The 15338-nt window shown below is 36.7% G+C and overlaps 1 protein-coding gene across 2 annotated transcripts in view; it reads right to left on the bottom strand.

Moving 5' to 3' along the window:
* ROCK1 (Rho associated coiled-coil containing protein kinase 1) overlaps positions 1-15338 on the bottom strand; it is a 93350-nt gene that overhangs the window by 31956 nt on the left and 46056 nt on the right. For both annotated transcript variants that reach the window (XR_012622878.1, XM_074821089.1), the window contains exons 11-20: positions 14389-14455; positions 10249-10337; positions 8616-8664; positions 7903-8038; positions 7357-7448; positions 6982-7228; positions 3755-3861; positions 2500-2650; positions 1445-1605; positions 429-613 (exon numbers count right to left, since the gene is read on the bottom strand). Coding sequence is in view for 1 of the 2 variants with exons in the window: in XM_074821089.1 (XP_074677190.1) it covers positions 429-613; positions 1445-1605; positions 2500-2650; positions 3755-3861; positions 6982-7228; positions 7357-7448; positions 7903-8038; positions 8616-8664; positions 10249-10337; positions 14389-14455 (1284 nt within the window). In the remaining variant the exon portion in view is untranslated. The remainder of the gene's footprint in view (positions 1-428; positions 614-1444; positions 1606-2499; positions 2651-3754; positions 3862-6981; positions 7229-7356; positions 7449-7902; positions 8039-8615; positions 8665-10248; positions 10338-14388; positions 14456-15338) is intronic.

Genomic DNA, 15338 nt, shown 5'->3' with positions numbered 1-15338 from the left:
TAAGTACTCTAAATGGAGAAATGTTAAGTCAGCTGAAGGAAGATATGATCGAAGCCTAATTAATGAAAAAAGTCTTCAGTCAGCTTAAGAAACGTTAAGAAAAAGCATCAGGTAAAGGGGGGAAAAAAGCTGTTGACTCCCATGCAGTAAAACTGAAAGTCTCATATATATATATATATATATATATATATATATATATATGCCTTGACATAGGATGATGAGCCAAAACCAGTTCTGCATCATAGCTCATAACAAAAATATTCCAACACTGAAGGCTACATAAGAAATCATAACATGCAGCTAAAAATATTCTTTTAGTTTTGGAAAAAATGCCTATGCACCAGAGAGCTTTTCACTAATAGGAACAGGCAAAACAGTACACATATAATTAAGCAACTTTTTCCATTTTACTTCAGGTTTTTACTTACTTAGCAAGTTGAGCCAACTCAAATTCCAGTAATCTCTTTGCTTCCAACAACGTATTGATTTCCTGTTTCAGCTGCTTCTCAGAACCCTTTAAGTTATCTGCTTCAAAAGCTTGCGCCTTTAAGTCATTCTGTGCCATTATTCGCTTGTTCGTCTCTTGTTCTAGCTGAAGTGTTAGATTCCTTACCTAAGTGAGAAATATTTCAATTTAGGAGCATTTGTTGAATAACTAGTTGCATGTGGTTGAAAGTGTTTCACGTATGGATTATTTTACGTCAAACACTGTTACCTTGATGCTACACGTTGTATAATACATAAAAATAACCCTAAATCTCCAAACACTTCAGTGCAATAATCTTATAGAAAGCTGTTGCCCTTACAGAACGTACTGATATGACACTGCATGATGATAAAGCTTCCCCATACTTAGCTTATTTCAAAGTTCCAAATGTGTTTTATCTTAAAGGCAACAATGGAAGAAACGCAAATTGTCTGCTGAAAGGTCCTGCAAACCTCTCTGTGGATTTCAAATATTCTCACCCTAAAAAAACCTGCAGCCTACCAGCTATATAAAAACTGATTTACACAAGTCGTGACCCCTAAGGAAGGTGTTATAACCTTCATTCCCAATGTCCTGCACCTAGTTTTAACACTGAGTATTCTAATTGCATTTCCTTGACCAAATGCTTTTCTGGAGAATGCAAACTCAGAACTGCAAACCATCCAAACCAATCAAGACTACACAGTCAAATTTACAAGCAAGTTTTTCCTTTAAAAATAGAAAAGGGAACACAAAAAATTGCATTATATTAATTGAGGGGTCAAATATGTAAGATATCCAAGAGCTAAGAAAGAAGCGGAAATTACCTAACACTATTTAAGCCAACAACTGTCTTGAGTTCTACTGAGAGATGTATTACGCAAGAAACTCAGTGTAAGTGAACTTAATTTTCAATTTCTCAGTGCAACTACAGTTTTTTATTTACAGAAAACTGTTAGTGGTGAATGTTTTACTTACTTCCTCTTCCAGTCTCTCCTTTTGCTCAAGAAGGTGTTCCAGTTTCTGCTGAGATTGCTTCAGGTCAAAGTCCAGCATGGAACACTGCTTTTCAGCTTGAACTATACGATTTTCTGCCTTTTCTCTTGCTGCCCTTTCTTCCTTCACTTTTTTTTCCATTTCTAAACAAGATTAAGGAAAGAAAAACAACAAAAATGAATATGTAGCATCTGCAAGAACGCTTCTGTAAACACAGTCTTAAATATCCTAATATTCTTCAGACCCTTTTTTCAGCTATTTAAGCTCTTCTGCTGTTAAGATGGACTGATTACCGAGTAAAAAATTCCTAGCATTGTTACAAGAAACACTAAAAAAGAAATATAATTCCAATTTGCATTCAAAGCACTGGAATATTATCGTGACAACTGAAAGATAAATAGTGAAAGAAATAAAAAATACAGTAATCATTATGAAATAAAGGCAAAGTTTCATTTCCATGAATGGATAGTAGAGCAAAAGAAAAGAAATGCTATCATTCATGTTACTTTCTGAAAAGTTACAAACTACACATTTAGGTACCAATTATCTTCACGAAGAAAATTTGATGTATTTATTTAAGCTATCAAGACACATCTTTGATTCATGAATATATATCTGTAAAAGAAACTTCATCACTTCAGACAAGCCTAATACAACACCGGTATTTTTAATGCAGTTACACAGGAATAAATGCTCCAAGACGTCTGTCTGGATAATGCATTCTTTCAATTCCATTTAGCATTAGCCAGAATGTCAAGATTCAATAGCATTTTAGAAGCCAAAGAAGGTTTTGAACTGCGAACGCAGTAAGATATTCAAAACATTAAAAAAGAATGCAATTTTTATGGTACAAGTACCATGTCAGAGAAACTAACTTAAAATGTGTAGTTTTCAAGTTTTAAGATTTTGATGTGCATTTATACAAGGGATTAAGCACTTGTACAAGAGTACTACATTATAAGATATTGTGTTTTAAGATATGATGATCAAAATATCTTTTATTATGTATTTACCTGAAACTTGCATGAAACACTTACCACACATTGCAACTGATCTTGCCTCCTCTATTGACTGATGTTTGTCAGTTAATCGAGCTTTAGTCACTTTGTGTTCATTTACTTCCTGTTCTAACCGGTCTTGTAATGATTTGAGTTTGTAGTTCAAATCTATCTCTAAATTATTCTTTTCCTAGAGATAAGGAAAAAAGTTACCAGATTTCTATAATATTTCTATAACATCTGAGGGAGTCATGGTTCCTTTCTTCCCTTTTTTTAGTGTTAACTTTTTGTTAAAAAGAAATAATCAATGTTATTTTCCATGCTTAATAAAGAATGGTAACAGACAAAAACTGTACTCAGTGCTCTGGAGAAAACTTCATTAACCTTTTTCAGTAGTTTATAAATTTGTAAGGTAAATAGAACCTTCTCAGCTTGAATGATTAGTAGTCACCTAAATTGGAAACATACAACTAATCCACCACCAACACTAGAGCACAGAGGAATCTGAACTATTGTTACCTGGATGCAATTCTGTTATTTCACTGCTGGGATGAAACAAGCACTGGAGATGAGCTTTGAGAGACAGGGACTTGCCTGTGGATTGCTGCTTCACATAACACCAAGTGAGAACGGTAACTGCTTGCACCTTCCCTCACAGATAGTCATATCTCTGGTTTATTTGGATAGACCACACAGCACAGCAAGTCTTTACCTGGCCTCAAAACAGAATTAACTATGTAGCCTATCTGGAAAAAGCATGCAGGATTTCCTTTTACTCTACTTGTTTTTCCATCTTGGGGCAGGATTAGAGATGTTAGGAGAACATGCTGCTACCATTCTTTAGGAAGGAAGGAAGAAAAAAATTGAAACGGTTCAGCTCCAAAATTGATCAAAAGGTCTGGCATTCATCCAGTCAAATTAAATCCCGTAAAAACAAATTTAAATTTCAGGGTTTTAAAAAGTTCAATTCATAGATTTTCAGGAGGCAAGTCTCTGCAGTGAGTTAGACAGGCAGAACAAAAATTACTTGCTACTGGCAGAAGGGTTGGATCCTTGAATTAGTGATAGTGAATGACAAACGTGAATTTTACATCCAAAGCTACAAGTAAGAACTACCTGAGGACTCTGAGACCTACCATCCTGATAAGATTGTAAATTAGCACTATTTAGTTAATCATTTTAACAGAAGACTGATTTAGGGCAAGAACACAGGATTTAGCAACATAAATAAATACTGTTTGAAAATAGTCAAGAGCTGACAAAGAACATTAGCCTCAACATCATTTTACCATACCTTTTCTGAATGATTAAGCATATCCTGTGCTTGTTTTCTTTCTGCTTCCACTCTTTCGAGATTGTTTTTAACGTTTTTTACTTCTTCTTGTAAAGTTGTAATCCGAACTGCCATAAGAAATTAAATACCCTTCAATATTAGTTACTCAATTTAAATCAATAAGCTTTTCAACCTTTACACTGATTTCTGGGCCCCTAAAATATTTACACCTTCAAATTTTTCAGATACGCAAAGGTTGTACATTATAAAGGAAACTAATTTTTAGCCACTCTTTATGCATGCTATTAGTATCAATTCACAAAAAACAATCACATGCAAAACTTGCTACCTGCCTTCCATCACTCCCAATATCTAATATGCTAAATTTCTTCCACTAATCCAAGTTCTGCTGTGCTATGCAACAAGCACCTTTTCTGATGTTAACTACACTAGTATGTAGATAAGGCATATTACACAGAAAGTCAGTCTCAAATGGATCTACAAGTATTAATACAATATGTATTCACCTAACTGTGACTCTAGTGCTCTGCCATGGATAAAGAACTATTCCCCGTCCCCCACAGCATCTACCACAACACCCTGTGTGGCACTGGAAGGTTACACTAAATAGTAAGTAGAATCACAGAATGGTTTGGGTTGGAAGGCACTTTAAAGACCATCTAGTTCCAACCCCCCTGCCATAGGCAGGCACACTTTCCACTAGACCAGGTGGCTCAAAGCCCCATCCAACCTGGCCTTGAACACTGCCAGGGAGGGGACATCCACAGCTTCTCTGGGCAACCTGTTCCAGTGTCTCACCACCCTCGAAAATTTCTTTCTTTTATCTTATAGAAATTTACTGTCTTTCAGTTAAAACTATTGTCCCTTGTCCTGTCACTACAGGCCCTGGTAAAAAGTCTGTCTTTCTGATAAGCCCTCTTTTAGTACCGGAAGGCCACAATAAGGTATCCCCTAAAGCCATAGTAGTGCCTGTGTGTATATATATGCACATGTCAAAGTAGTAGTGTATATTTCTAGACTGTGGAATTTGCATTAGCTCCTTTAAAATAAATACATTAAAAAAATCTTTGATTACTCTGTATTACACTTAATACCTTAAATACAGTATACAAAAATATACCTATCAATTCAAATACAGCTGTCTACAGTACAGCCTGCTTCACTTAATTATGAACTAAAGAGACATCCTGGCAATATGTAAAACTATGAGATAGATGAAGATAAAGTCTTCCTAAATCTTATGCTCTTCTCATTCATTTTAAAGGTGCTTCTAAAAACAGCTGTATGAGCTGTATGAGTTGTGGTGAATGGAGTTAAATCCAGTTGGCGGCCGGTCATGAGTGGTGTCCCCCAGGGCTCGGTTTTGGGGCCACTCCTGTTTAACATCTTTATTGATGATCTAGACAAGGGGATCGAGTGCACCCTCAGTAAGTTTGTAGATGACACCAGGTTAGGTGGGAGTGTTGACCTGCTCGAGGGTAGGGAGGCTCTGCAGAGAGACCTGGACAGGCTGGAGCGATGGGCTAAGGCCAACTGTAGGAGTTTCAATAAGGCCAAATGCCGGGTGCTGCACTTGGGCCACAACAACCCCCAGCAGCGCTACAGGCTTGGGGAGGAGTGGCTGGAGAGCTGCCAGTCAGAGAGGGACCTGGGGGTGATGACTGACAGTCAGATGAACATGAGCCAGCAGTGTGCCCAGGTGGCCAAGAAGGCCAGTGGTATCCTGGCTTGTATCAGAAATAGCGTGGCCAGCAGGGACAGGGAAGTGATCTTGCCCCTGTACTCGGCACTGGTGAGGCCACACCTCGATTACTGTGTTCAGTTTTGGGCCCCTCACTACAAAAAGGACATTGAATTACACAAGCATGTCCAAAGAGGGGCAACGAAGCTGGTGAAGGGTCTGGAGCACATGTCGTACGAGGAGCGGCTGAGGGAACTGGGGTTGTTTAGTCTGGAGAAGAGGAGGCTGAGGGGAGACCTCATCGCCCTCTACAACTACCTGAAAGGAGGTTGCAGAGAGCTGGGGATGAGTCTCTAAGTAATAAATGATAGGACAAGAGGTAATGGCCTCAAGCTGCACCAGGAAAGGTTTAAACTAGATATTAGGCAGTATTTCTTTACAGAACGGGTTGTTGGGCGTTGGAATGGGCTGCCCAGGGAAGTGGTGGAGTCCCCATCCCTGGAGGTGTTTAAGAGTAGGGTCAACATAGCGCTGAGGGATATGGTGTAGTTGTTAATGGTCAGTGTTAGGTCAATGGTTGGACTAGATGATCTTCAAGATCTTTTCCAACCTAGATGATGCTGTGATTCTATTTGAATTACATAAAACTACTTGGGTATATACCAGCAAAGCACCTTAACCCTACACCCTCCAGAAAAAGAACCTTTTCCTGTAGGCTGCTGAGTTGGATGTGGTCAAAAACACATTTTGAAGTGCACAGACAGTCTTCTCATGCCATTTGTACATCCTGCTTGCAGGCTGAATCAAACTACATTCAGTCATTTCAGAGGAACTTTGAAGCACAGTAAATAGGCAACTTGATTCTTGATAGTTCTTTCTTTGTGCTAGCAAAGTTTACCTTAAACCAAAACCACCCAAAAGTCCTCAAGAAAAGATTGTGCCTCATGGAAAATTATTTTCAGTACTACAGACAGATGGTTTAAAATGAGAAATTAAAAGGCCAGATCCATTAGCATAGGCAGAGTCATGAACTAATGTATCTGAATAGTTTCTAGTATGAAGAATCAGGAGTACAAATGGTAAAAAGCTCCAAGCATCCTGAGAAAAAGGATTCCACATCCACATCCCTTACTATGCTCTTCATCCTGCTTATAAAGTAACATAGAAGCATCATAAAGAAAACAAATGCAATTTAACAACAAAATGGTTTTCTTCACCAATGGAAGAAGTGCAGGGTACATCAACTTAGCTACTGAACCAAGGCAGCAAGACAGAGTGTTGTGTCTTCTCTAGCACTGTATCAGTTTTTCATATTTTTAGCAGGGCAGCCACTATAATCAGTGTTTCCCACCCTTTGATTTTGATACTCTCCCTCCCAAGAGCTGCTCAGACATAGTCAGGAAGGAAGATTCAAATCTTCAGAAATTGTTCAATTAAGTCACACTCATTTTGCAGGTTGGCTTCCTCCCTTTATGTAACTGTACTTTATTTAATAAAGTAGGGTTATCACAAGTTTTTTGGTAAAGTATAAATGCAGAAGAATTACCCTGTAGTTCTCCAATCATTTCAGATCCATGACTTCTGTCCCTTCGTTCCGACTCCAAAGCTGCTTGCAGTTGGTAATAATCTTTCTCCACCTGCAGTTTCGTGCTTTCTAGAACTCTACACCTTTCTTGCAGTTCTCTATTCAGTGATTCTACCTGACTTAATGACTTGCTCATTTCTGTGTTACCCTTTCTCAGTCTTGCTGCTGTATCCGATTCTGTCCTCAGCAAATCATTTGCTTCTTCTAGCTGTTAAAATAAAACAGACAAGATTCTAAAATATAAAAATTATTGGGACCAGTTTTGTTATATCTGAATGCTTGATACTGCTTCTCAAATCTAAGAAATAAGAAAGACAATGAACAGAAGCAACATACTTGTTTTTGTAATTGTGTTATCTTCTCATTTGTAATTTGTGAATGCTGGCTGATTTTTTTCAAGTCTTCCATCTGATCTTTTAGCGTGGACACTAAAGAGAAATTACACTATTAATACATCAGATTAAAAAATCCTTAGATTTTGAGGTTTGGTTTTAGCTTTGGTTTGTTTGGGGCTCTTTTGGTTATTAGTTTCTTATGGGGTTTTTTTTTTTTGCTTTGGTTGTTGTTTTTGTTTGTTTGTTTTACACACACAGAGTCAAGCAAATCCTTGGTATATAATAGGTCTTTTGTTGAATTTCTCTTCTTACATACATTTTTAGTCAAATTCTGTGCTTGCAGAACAACAATTCACACTGTAGAGAACATAAGACAATAATAAGACAAAAATATTGTGTTCAAATAAAAATTAATTCAAAACTTGTGCCCATTATTTGAAATGATCCCTTTAAAGTTGCATAGCACTTAAGGCACTAAGGTAGTAAATTATTCCCCAAAGCACCTCATATACCTCATCAGTGTCAATGTTTGAACAACACGGCATACCTTCGTTTTCTACATTCCGTCTTTTTTCATTCTCTTGTTCAATTTTTCTTTGGTAGTCATTTATCTTATGTTGTAATACCATCTTTTCCTTCTCAATCTGAGACACTGTTGATTCCAAGTTCTTTCTTTGATTTCCCTAAAATTAAAAGCATTGGTATTTTCTATTTATTTTTTAAGGAATGATCCCTCAACCAGTATCTCTGCAACTAATTCATCAAGGAAATGGATGCATCATTTCCCATGAATGAGTTTCTGGGTTCCTTGAAAAGGTTTTCGAAAAGATGCCTTTTTTTAAGTTATACATGACAAATTTGTGAAATTACTAGAAAAGTCATCATTAACATGATTATATGTAAGGAACTATTAAAATTATTATTAAGAGACAACATAAGGACTCAACAGAAAATCATCTGTACATGAATTTTTAGTGTAACTGATTTTGAGAAACTCCAGAGAAATTGAGGTGAGTGAGAGTAGGCAAAACATTTAGCAGAAGAAACAGAATTCAGCATGGCTTGCAGGAGGAAGAAGTTTTTAAAAATGTGTACAAATAAAAAAGTATCTCCCAGTGCTACATATTAAAATGTGATGGTTTGGTCTCAAATTTAAATTCAGAATGATTTTTTTAGTCACAGAAGAAATATCTTAAATCATGAAAGTACTATCCACATTCTTTACCCAACTAAGAAGGCTTCAGTGAGGAAAAAAATTACCTCTTCATCCAGTTCTTTCATTATCTTGTCTAGCTTTATGTTCGAAGATCTAAAAAATAAAACAAACTCATTTAAGTAATATTTGAGGAGAATACATTACACAGTGTTTTCTAGTGAAATAATTTGGGACTGTTACTAAAGTGAATATTTATAGTTTAGCTAACGCTATTTTGTAATAAACACCTGAAATTGAAGAAAACAATCAATCATTGGAAATAATTTGTAAAATACATTAAGTATTTATCAACTTCGCTGCAGATTATATATGCAAAACTTTAGGTGCCATATTTTCTCCCTTAATCTGCAAATGTAAAGACAGTGTATGTACACAACAGGTTATCCTTAAAATTAGAATACCCTGGCAAACTGCTAAACTTCCTCTAGTTGTGAACTTCCTAAATATCTAAAATGGTTCATTAATTCAACAGCAGACAGCTCCCTACTATAGAAAAACATATTTGAACAATATTATTTGAAAGTCTCACGTTGAAGCAATATATTAGAATGTAGTACTATAGAGAATGTGAGTTTAAGTGCATAGTAAAACCTCAGTTAACTGGCAGTAACATTGACACATCCATTGCATTTTTGTAGCTAGCTATCCCTCTTCAGAGAGATAACAAAAAGGACCCAGACAATGTTACCTGGCAGGTACAATAAGAAGCATTTACAGCAATATATCCTATCTACTAACTCTGCAATAGATGTTATGGCATATCAGAGGACACCCTGTTGTGCTCCGACAACTTCAGTAGTACTGCAGGAAGAATATTATCTTTCAAGCAATGTATGTCCTGCTTGTGGAAAGTTATCAGAACGTGTGAACAGTGAGACTGTATTTAAGGGACAGTGTCACAGTCTAAATTCCCACCAGACCATTTTGGCTACCAGTTCCCACATAAGTAGCTTGTACAGCTACACACTATGGTCCTAATTCACAAGCCTAAATTTCTCCTAGAGCCTATACCAAGTGTGGACTCCTGGCTTTATTTAAGCCTTCAGGAAAAGACTTCAAACAAAGCTAAATGAAGGGGAATTTAGTTTGCATGAATCTGAGTAGAAATTTTTGATTATCAGAAAAGAAGAATCCCAACTCTTTGTTCAGAAGCGTAGCTGCAAGAAAGAGGTAAATTCTCACATAGCTGCTACTTCAACATGGTAGAAACAAAACTTTAGAAAGCAAATAGTTGTTCTTATGCATCAGTCACTGGAAAAAAGGAATGTGGTTTTCCAACAACTACCATGTATTTAGAAACCAGACAGTTAATTTTTATAATCCAATATATGCTGTATATACAGTATTTAATGTTTTTTAAAACTATCAGCATGACCATGGTGTACCTCAGTCCAATAAAACATCTGAATTCAGAGATATCAGGTAAACTCAAACATTCAACTGTTCAGAAAGAATGTGTGTTACATGGGTGCCAATGAAATCAAAACATTTTCTTCACACTATATTCAAGAAAACTATTTAATTATTTTTTAGAATGACTTAAACCTGTGCCTGGAACTCCCTTGGAGAACTACAGTACTATTCTTCATGTTATTCTGGTAATCCCTAAGCAGTAAAACAGAACTGAAGTGTTAGATGTATTTAAATTATGTAAACAATTAAAGTTCAAAGTCTCACCTGCACTTTTGCTCCATTTCATCTTTCAACTGCATTTCATTATGTAGTTGTTCTTCCAACTCATAGATCATCTTCTGCATATTTTCCAGCTTTAAATATGTATTGGTACATGAAAGAACACGCATTAAATTTAAAAACTTCAAAAAAGTATTTCAGAATATTCAGTGCTGCTTATGTTGCATCACAGCTTAATTACATCTAAAAACTAGATTTTTAGCTTATTTAAATGCAATTCCCCCCCCCCCCCCCAATCTAAACAAGTTAATTACAAGAAACAGCTTTAATATTATGCAGTTTTGTCATTTGTAGGCACAAAAAATTTTAGGGTTCTGAATAGTTCCATCAAAATTCACAGGGCTAAGCTAAGTCAAATCCTCCTTCTTTTAGGTATCTTTAGAATCAGACTAAAGATATCACTGCAAAGATATAAGAAATCATTTTACTTAGTCTCAAAATTTATTTTTTCTAGCATGACCCACCACATGTCTTTTGCAACACACCTTCGAGCTCTCAAGTTCAGGAAGCAAAACCAGGCCTGTCAGTTATTAGCAATGGGGCAAGGATGCTCCTAACATCTATTTAGTCAGAGATCATTTTTACAGCTAGCACTGTACTAACTTCAGATGTTACTACAGAACATGACTGTATAGCATGTACTGTTTGCCAGCAAAATAAATTCAGAAATTCATTCTTTTCATGATATCTACCTCTACTGGATCTCTGGGCATAGTAATCCCACTCCAACTTCAGCAAAATCCTCATTAACAACAAGATGGTGTCAGCTTCGAGGAAGCTCATTAAGTCAACCCCGTGCTGATTCACTCTTAAATCTTTTTGCTGATCTTGTCAATATTTCTGCCTTATTTAGCTTTCCCACATTTCCCTGAACACTCAATACTGCATAGAGAAGAATTACAGTCCTAATCTAGACTCTCTTTAAAGCCACATATTCAAGTGGTTCTGACCCTTTGTTTTCTTGTTCCTTGTTTTAACATCAAAATCTGACAATTGCCTGGCTCCTCGGGCACAATCATCCCAGAAAGAGCAGCAACAAAACAGTTCCTCCTACATCTGACTCTTCCTCTTTTCCTTTCCCTATAAAATATGCTTAGAGAAACTAGCATTACTCACTAAGATCATGAAGAGGAGACAAATTACACTTGTCTCCATTCTTTGAGAGCAACAGTAAGTGTTCTCGACAAGGACTGCCCTCTATACAGTCCTAAACGAAGATTTCAGTTTGGAGACAAATTATAGCATGCCTTATCCATATTAAATGAGAAAGCTATAGGCAAGATTATTTTTGCCTACTTCCAGGCAGGCATTTTTCTTACTTTCTACTTTCAATCTGTTCTCCTTCCCATTGAGTTAGAAATAAAGTATGGAGCACTCAGGTGCTCTCAAGAACTGGAGATCCTTTCTCATTTTCTCCTTTTTCTTTCTTCCATTTTCTTAAGCTGCTCTGAAGTTTTCAGAGGAAGAGGACACTGGGGACTAACCAGAAACTATGTATATTGTATATTCACCACTCTGTTCTATACATTTACCACTATCTATCACAAGCCTTGAGAGAGCAAGAAAATACTGGAAGAAATAGAATTCTCAGCACTTCGAACAGTTCTGGAAAACCGATTACTGGTGTGACATACAACATAACACGATGTGAACGAGACAAGGGGTGTAGTCAAAAACCACAGAGATGGCCTCTAAATCTCAACTTTGAGGAAAAATGAAGGAGGACCAGTACACAACACATTTATCTCCTTGGTATGAACTACCAAGAAATAAAGAAAGAAGTAAGACTATTTAAAGGCTAGCTCTCACTTTAGTAAAAAGGGACCACAGCTAACGCACAAAAATAAAGGGTAAAGAAGTTTCACTATAATTGCTCTTCCATTTCTTGGTTATTCATTTTATAGCCCTTCCAGACAGGCTGCATATGGGAACTAAATGGGATAGATAAGGAACAGGTCCAAAAAGACATCTGGCAAATGACCCGTTTCTGTACTGACTCCTACTAGGTTGGACCTCTGTCGTCTCTTCTTTCTGTCTCTGGATGTTTTTATAGTGGTGTACCCCAAGGGGCCTATCTAAGCTTGCTGAACAGTCTAATTACATTAGTATGAGACAACAGGCTTCCAGAGAAGTTTTGCACAATCTGATAGACTAAATAATACCTTAAGAAAATCCTGAGTTACAATTAACTCAGTATAAAAGCATTTCTTCATGTTTTGGTTTTTTCTCAGTTTCCATTTTGAGTAGGAGGTGGGGGAGGAAAGGACTATGGAAAAGTCCGCCTACAGCAGAGAAGCCAAGAAAACTCCCTCTGGACCTGCCATACTTTTTTTTTTATCACCACAACTTAGTGTGTCTGGTTCTGCACCCTGAACCATCAAGAAAACCGAAGACCCAGTGCAAAAGAATCTGTTCATCTCGTCTTTCTTAATATCTGAACTGTTTACCAGTGGTTATGGTAGCAGTAAACCAAAGTAAATAATCAAATCTTCAAAGAGGTTTGAAATTCAGTGAAAGGACACTAAATTCCGTTTTTGTCCGACTCCATAGACTAATTCTGTGAAGTTTTACACACTTGCAAAACACAATTAATTTCTTGGAAATTTCTGGCACTCAAGTCCCTCCCAGAAGACACTCAATACTGTGCCAAAACACAGACAGACCAGGTAACATCCTGTGTTATACTTCCAGAACTAATTCATTTGCTAACCATGTGTCAACATTACCGTTTTCATTGCAGCATGTAATGAAAGAAAAACAGCTGAGAAAGAACTGTGGGGTAAAAACACCTTGTAGTAAAGACTTAACATTTTTTGAAACCTCTCTATATCACTCATACCTTTCCAGAGCTTCACCTCCCAAAACTGTTAAAATCACAAGACATTCAAATACACCTGACAATTACAGACAGGACTCTTGAGGGTTAACTACATGCATGTGCCTGTATCCCACTAATTATGCCAAGTCCATTCAGTAACTCTCTTCAAAGTCAACCAAAGGCCAGCACACAGCTTTAAGTACCAGCAATTATTTGGAAGTCTGTCTCTGATTTTAATTTTACCATATCAACAGCCAAATGCTTGTGAGGAAAACAAAATTTATGGAATGCATCAACATACATAAAGAAAACAAGACACTTCAATGCTTATAAATTCAGTTAGCTCAGTAAAGTACCTAGTCGGTTCCCTTGCCCTTTACAAATTTTCTCTGGGTAATACCATGTACTATCAAAACCTTTCTATTGCAAGTTTAAGAGAAAAAGGAACATACATCTACAGCTGCTTCACTTCTACTCTGTAAAGAAAACGTCACAGAACAAAATACTAGGCAAGTAAATCACAAAGACAACAAGATTTCTTTCAATTATCAACTTTTTGACAGTGTTTTCTTCTGGAAAGAATGTAATTCGTAAAATACCAAACCATTCTAAGGGAATAGCTTGATTTACACCAGAACTTACACAGAATCCAAGCAGGCCTTGCTTCCAACACCTCTGTGTACCCTTGCTGGAAACCTGACTGCAAAGAAGTTTGGGAAGCAGTAACTGAAAGAATTCCTGAAAACTTCTTGCTAGGTGAACTGCTCTATAAATGCAGATCCTCAATGCCCCAGTTCCCAATAGCTTGTGGGACACCCTTGGGAAGGAGCAGAATACCCAAGCTTGGTACATGATCTTGCCACCTCCCACTTAGTTCAGAGGAAGTCCAGCTCCAGAGTTAAACTGGCAGGTTGCTGGAAAACCCAAAAGCTTCCCATCACACTCACGTCCAGACTCCATGGTTGCCACAAAGCCAGCGTACACCTGGGATCAATAAGGCACTCTAAAAACACTGCAGAAACACTGATATTTCTAAATATAAAAACTGTGAATCCAGTTCTACAAAAAGAGTATGCAGTTTCAGCTATTTTATCCCAATTCAGGAAAACCAATCTTACATGAAGAACTAAAATTCTGTTTTTCCACTAACTTTAATAGGCAGGCCATACTAAACAGTTAAAATTTATGCATTGATTTCCCATATTCCAAACACTAACGATCTGAGACATTTAGAACTCGGTTTATTCCCATATATGCAATAGATTCTTTACTAGGATTCAACACAGCCGAAAATCAATGAGACATACCACACTTTTGTCCACACTGGAGCCTGTTCTGTTATCATTGGAATTTTCTGCAGAGACAGCTAAATACCTGTAACAACATTTTAAAAGTCTTATTTTAAGAGTTGTTTAAAAGCAAGGTTATGAAAAAAATAGAATACAGTCATCCTAAAACATAACCCCTGGATTTTCTGCTCCAAAATGTGGATAACCGAATAGAAACATAAATACAGAAATGAAAAAAATCTGATTATTATGCTTTAAGATTTAAACACATTTAATTGAAAAACTTGCATCATTTATTGTAAAGGGTAAAGTAGAAAGCTACAGTAGAAGACCTCCAAAAAAAGGATTTCTGCCAAACACTAATACAACTATTTTTCTTTTTTTTTAAATAACCATTAAAAAAAAATCTTTGCTTTCCATGGTTACAACACTCTCATTGGCTTTCATCCCATAAATATTTACTCAGGCACTTATGCAGCAAGTAGCAGCAATGAAGTGAACTCTGCAGAAATTGTGTAACTTCCAACAAAGTTATTAAGAGTTCCACACACAAAAAGTTTTACCCTGAAGCCAGTGTTCTTATTTTACGTAAGTGTTTTCTAAAAATACCACAAATTTCTTTGTCGTGATTCTAAGAAGTCAGGTAAACAAATACAAATTACTGTCTTCAAATTCCTTTAGTATTTGATGTGATATTCTTGGCCTGACAACTGATCTAGAGAGGTGTAAAGCATCTCTAACTGCATCAGATTATGTGAGAAAAAACTCTCCAACACATGAACTGTGGAAGATGGACACATCAGTTTTTTTGTTTCACATGCATATTTTCACATATACAAGAGCCTCTCCAAAAGACCAAGGAGGGTAAAAACCAAAGACCTCTCCAAACCATGGTCAAATTAAACATCAAGACTGCTTTCAGACAATCAAATGACAAAGAGGAAATGGTACAGTTTCCTACAGAAAGG

The sequence above is a fragment of the Strix aluco genome, chromosome 1 (assembly GCF_031877795.1).
Source record: "Strix aluco isolate bStrAlu1 chromosome 1, bStrAlu1.hap1, whole genome shotgun sequence".
Classification (NCBI taxonomy): domain Eukaryota; kingdom Metazoa; phylum Chordata; class Aves; order Strigiformes; family Strigidae; genus Strix; species Strix aluco.
This window is presented reverse-complemented; position numbering and strand designations above follow the sequence as displayed.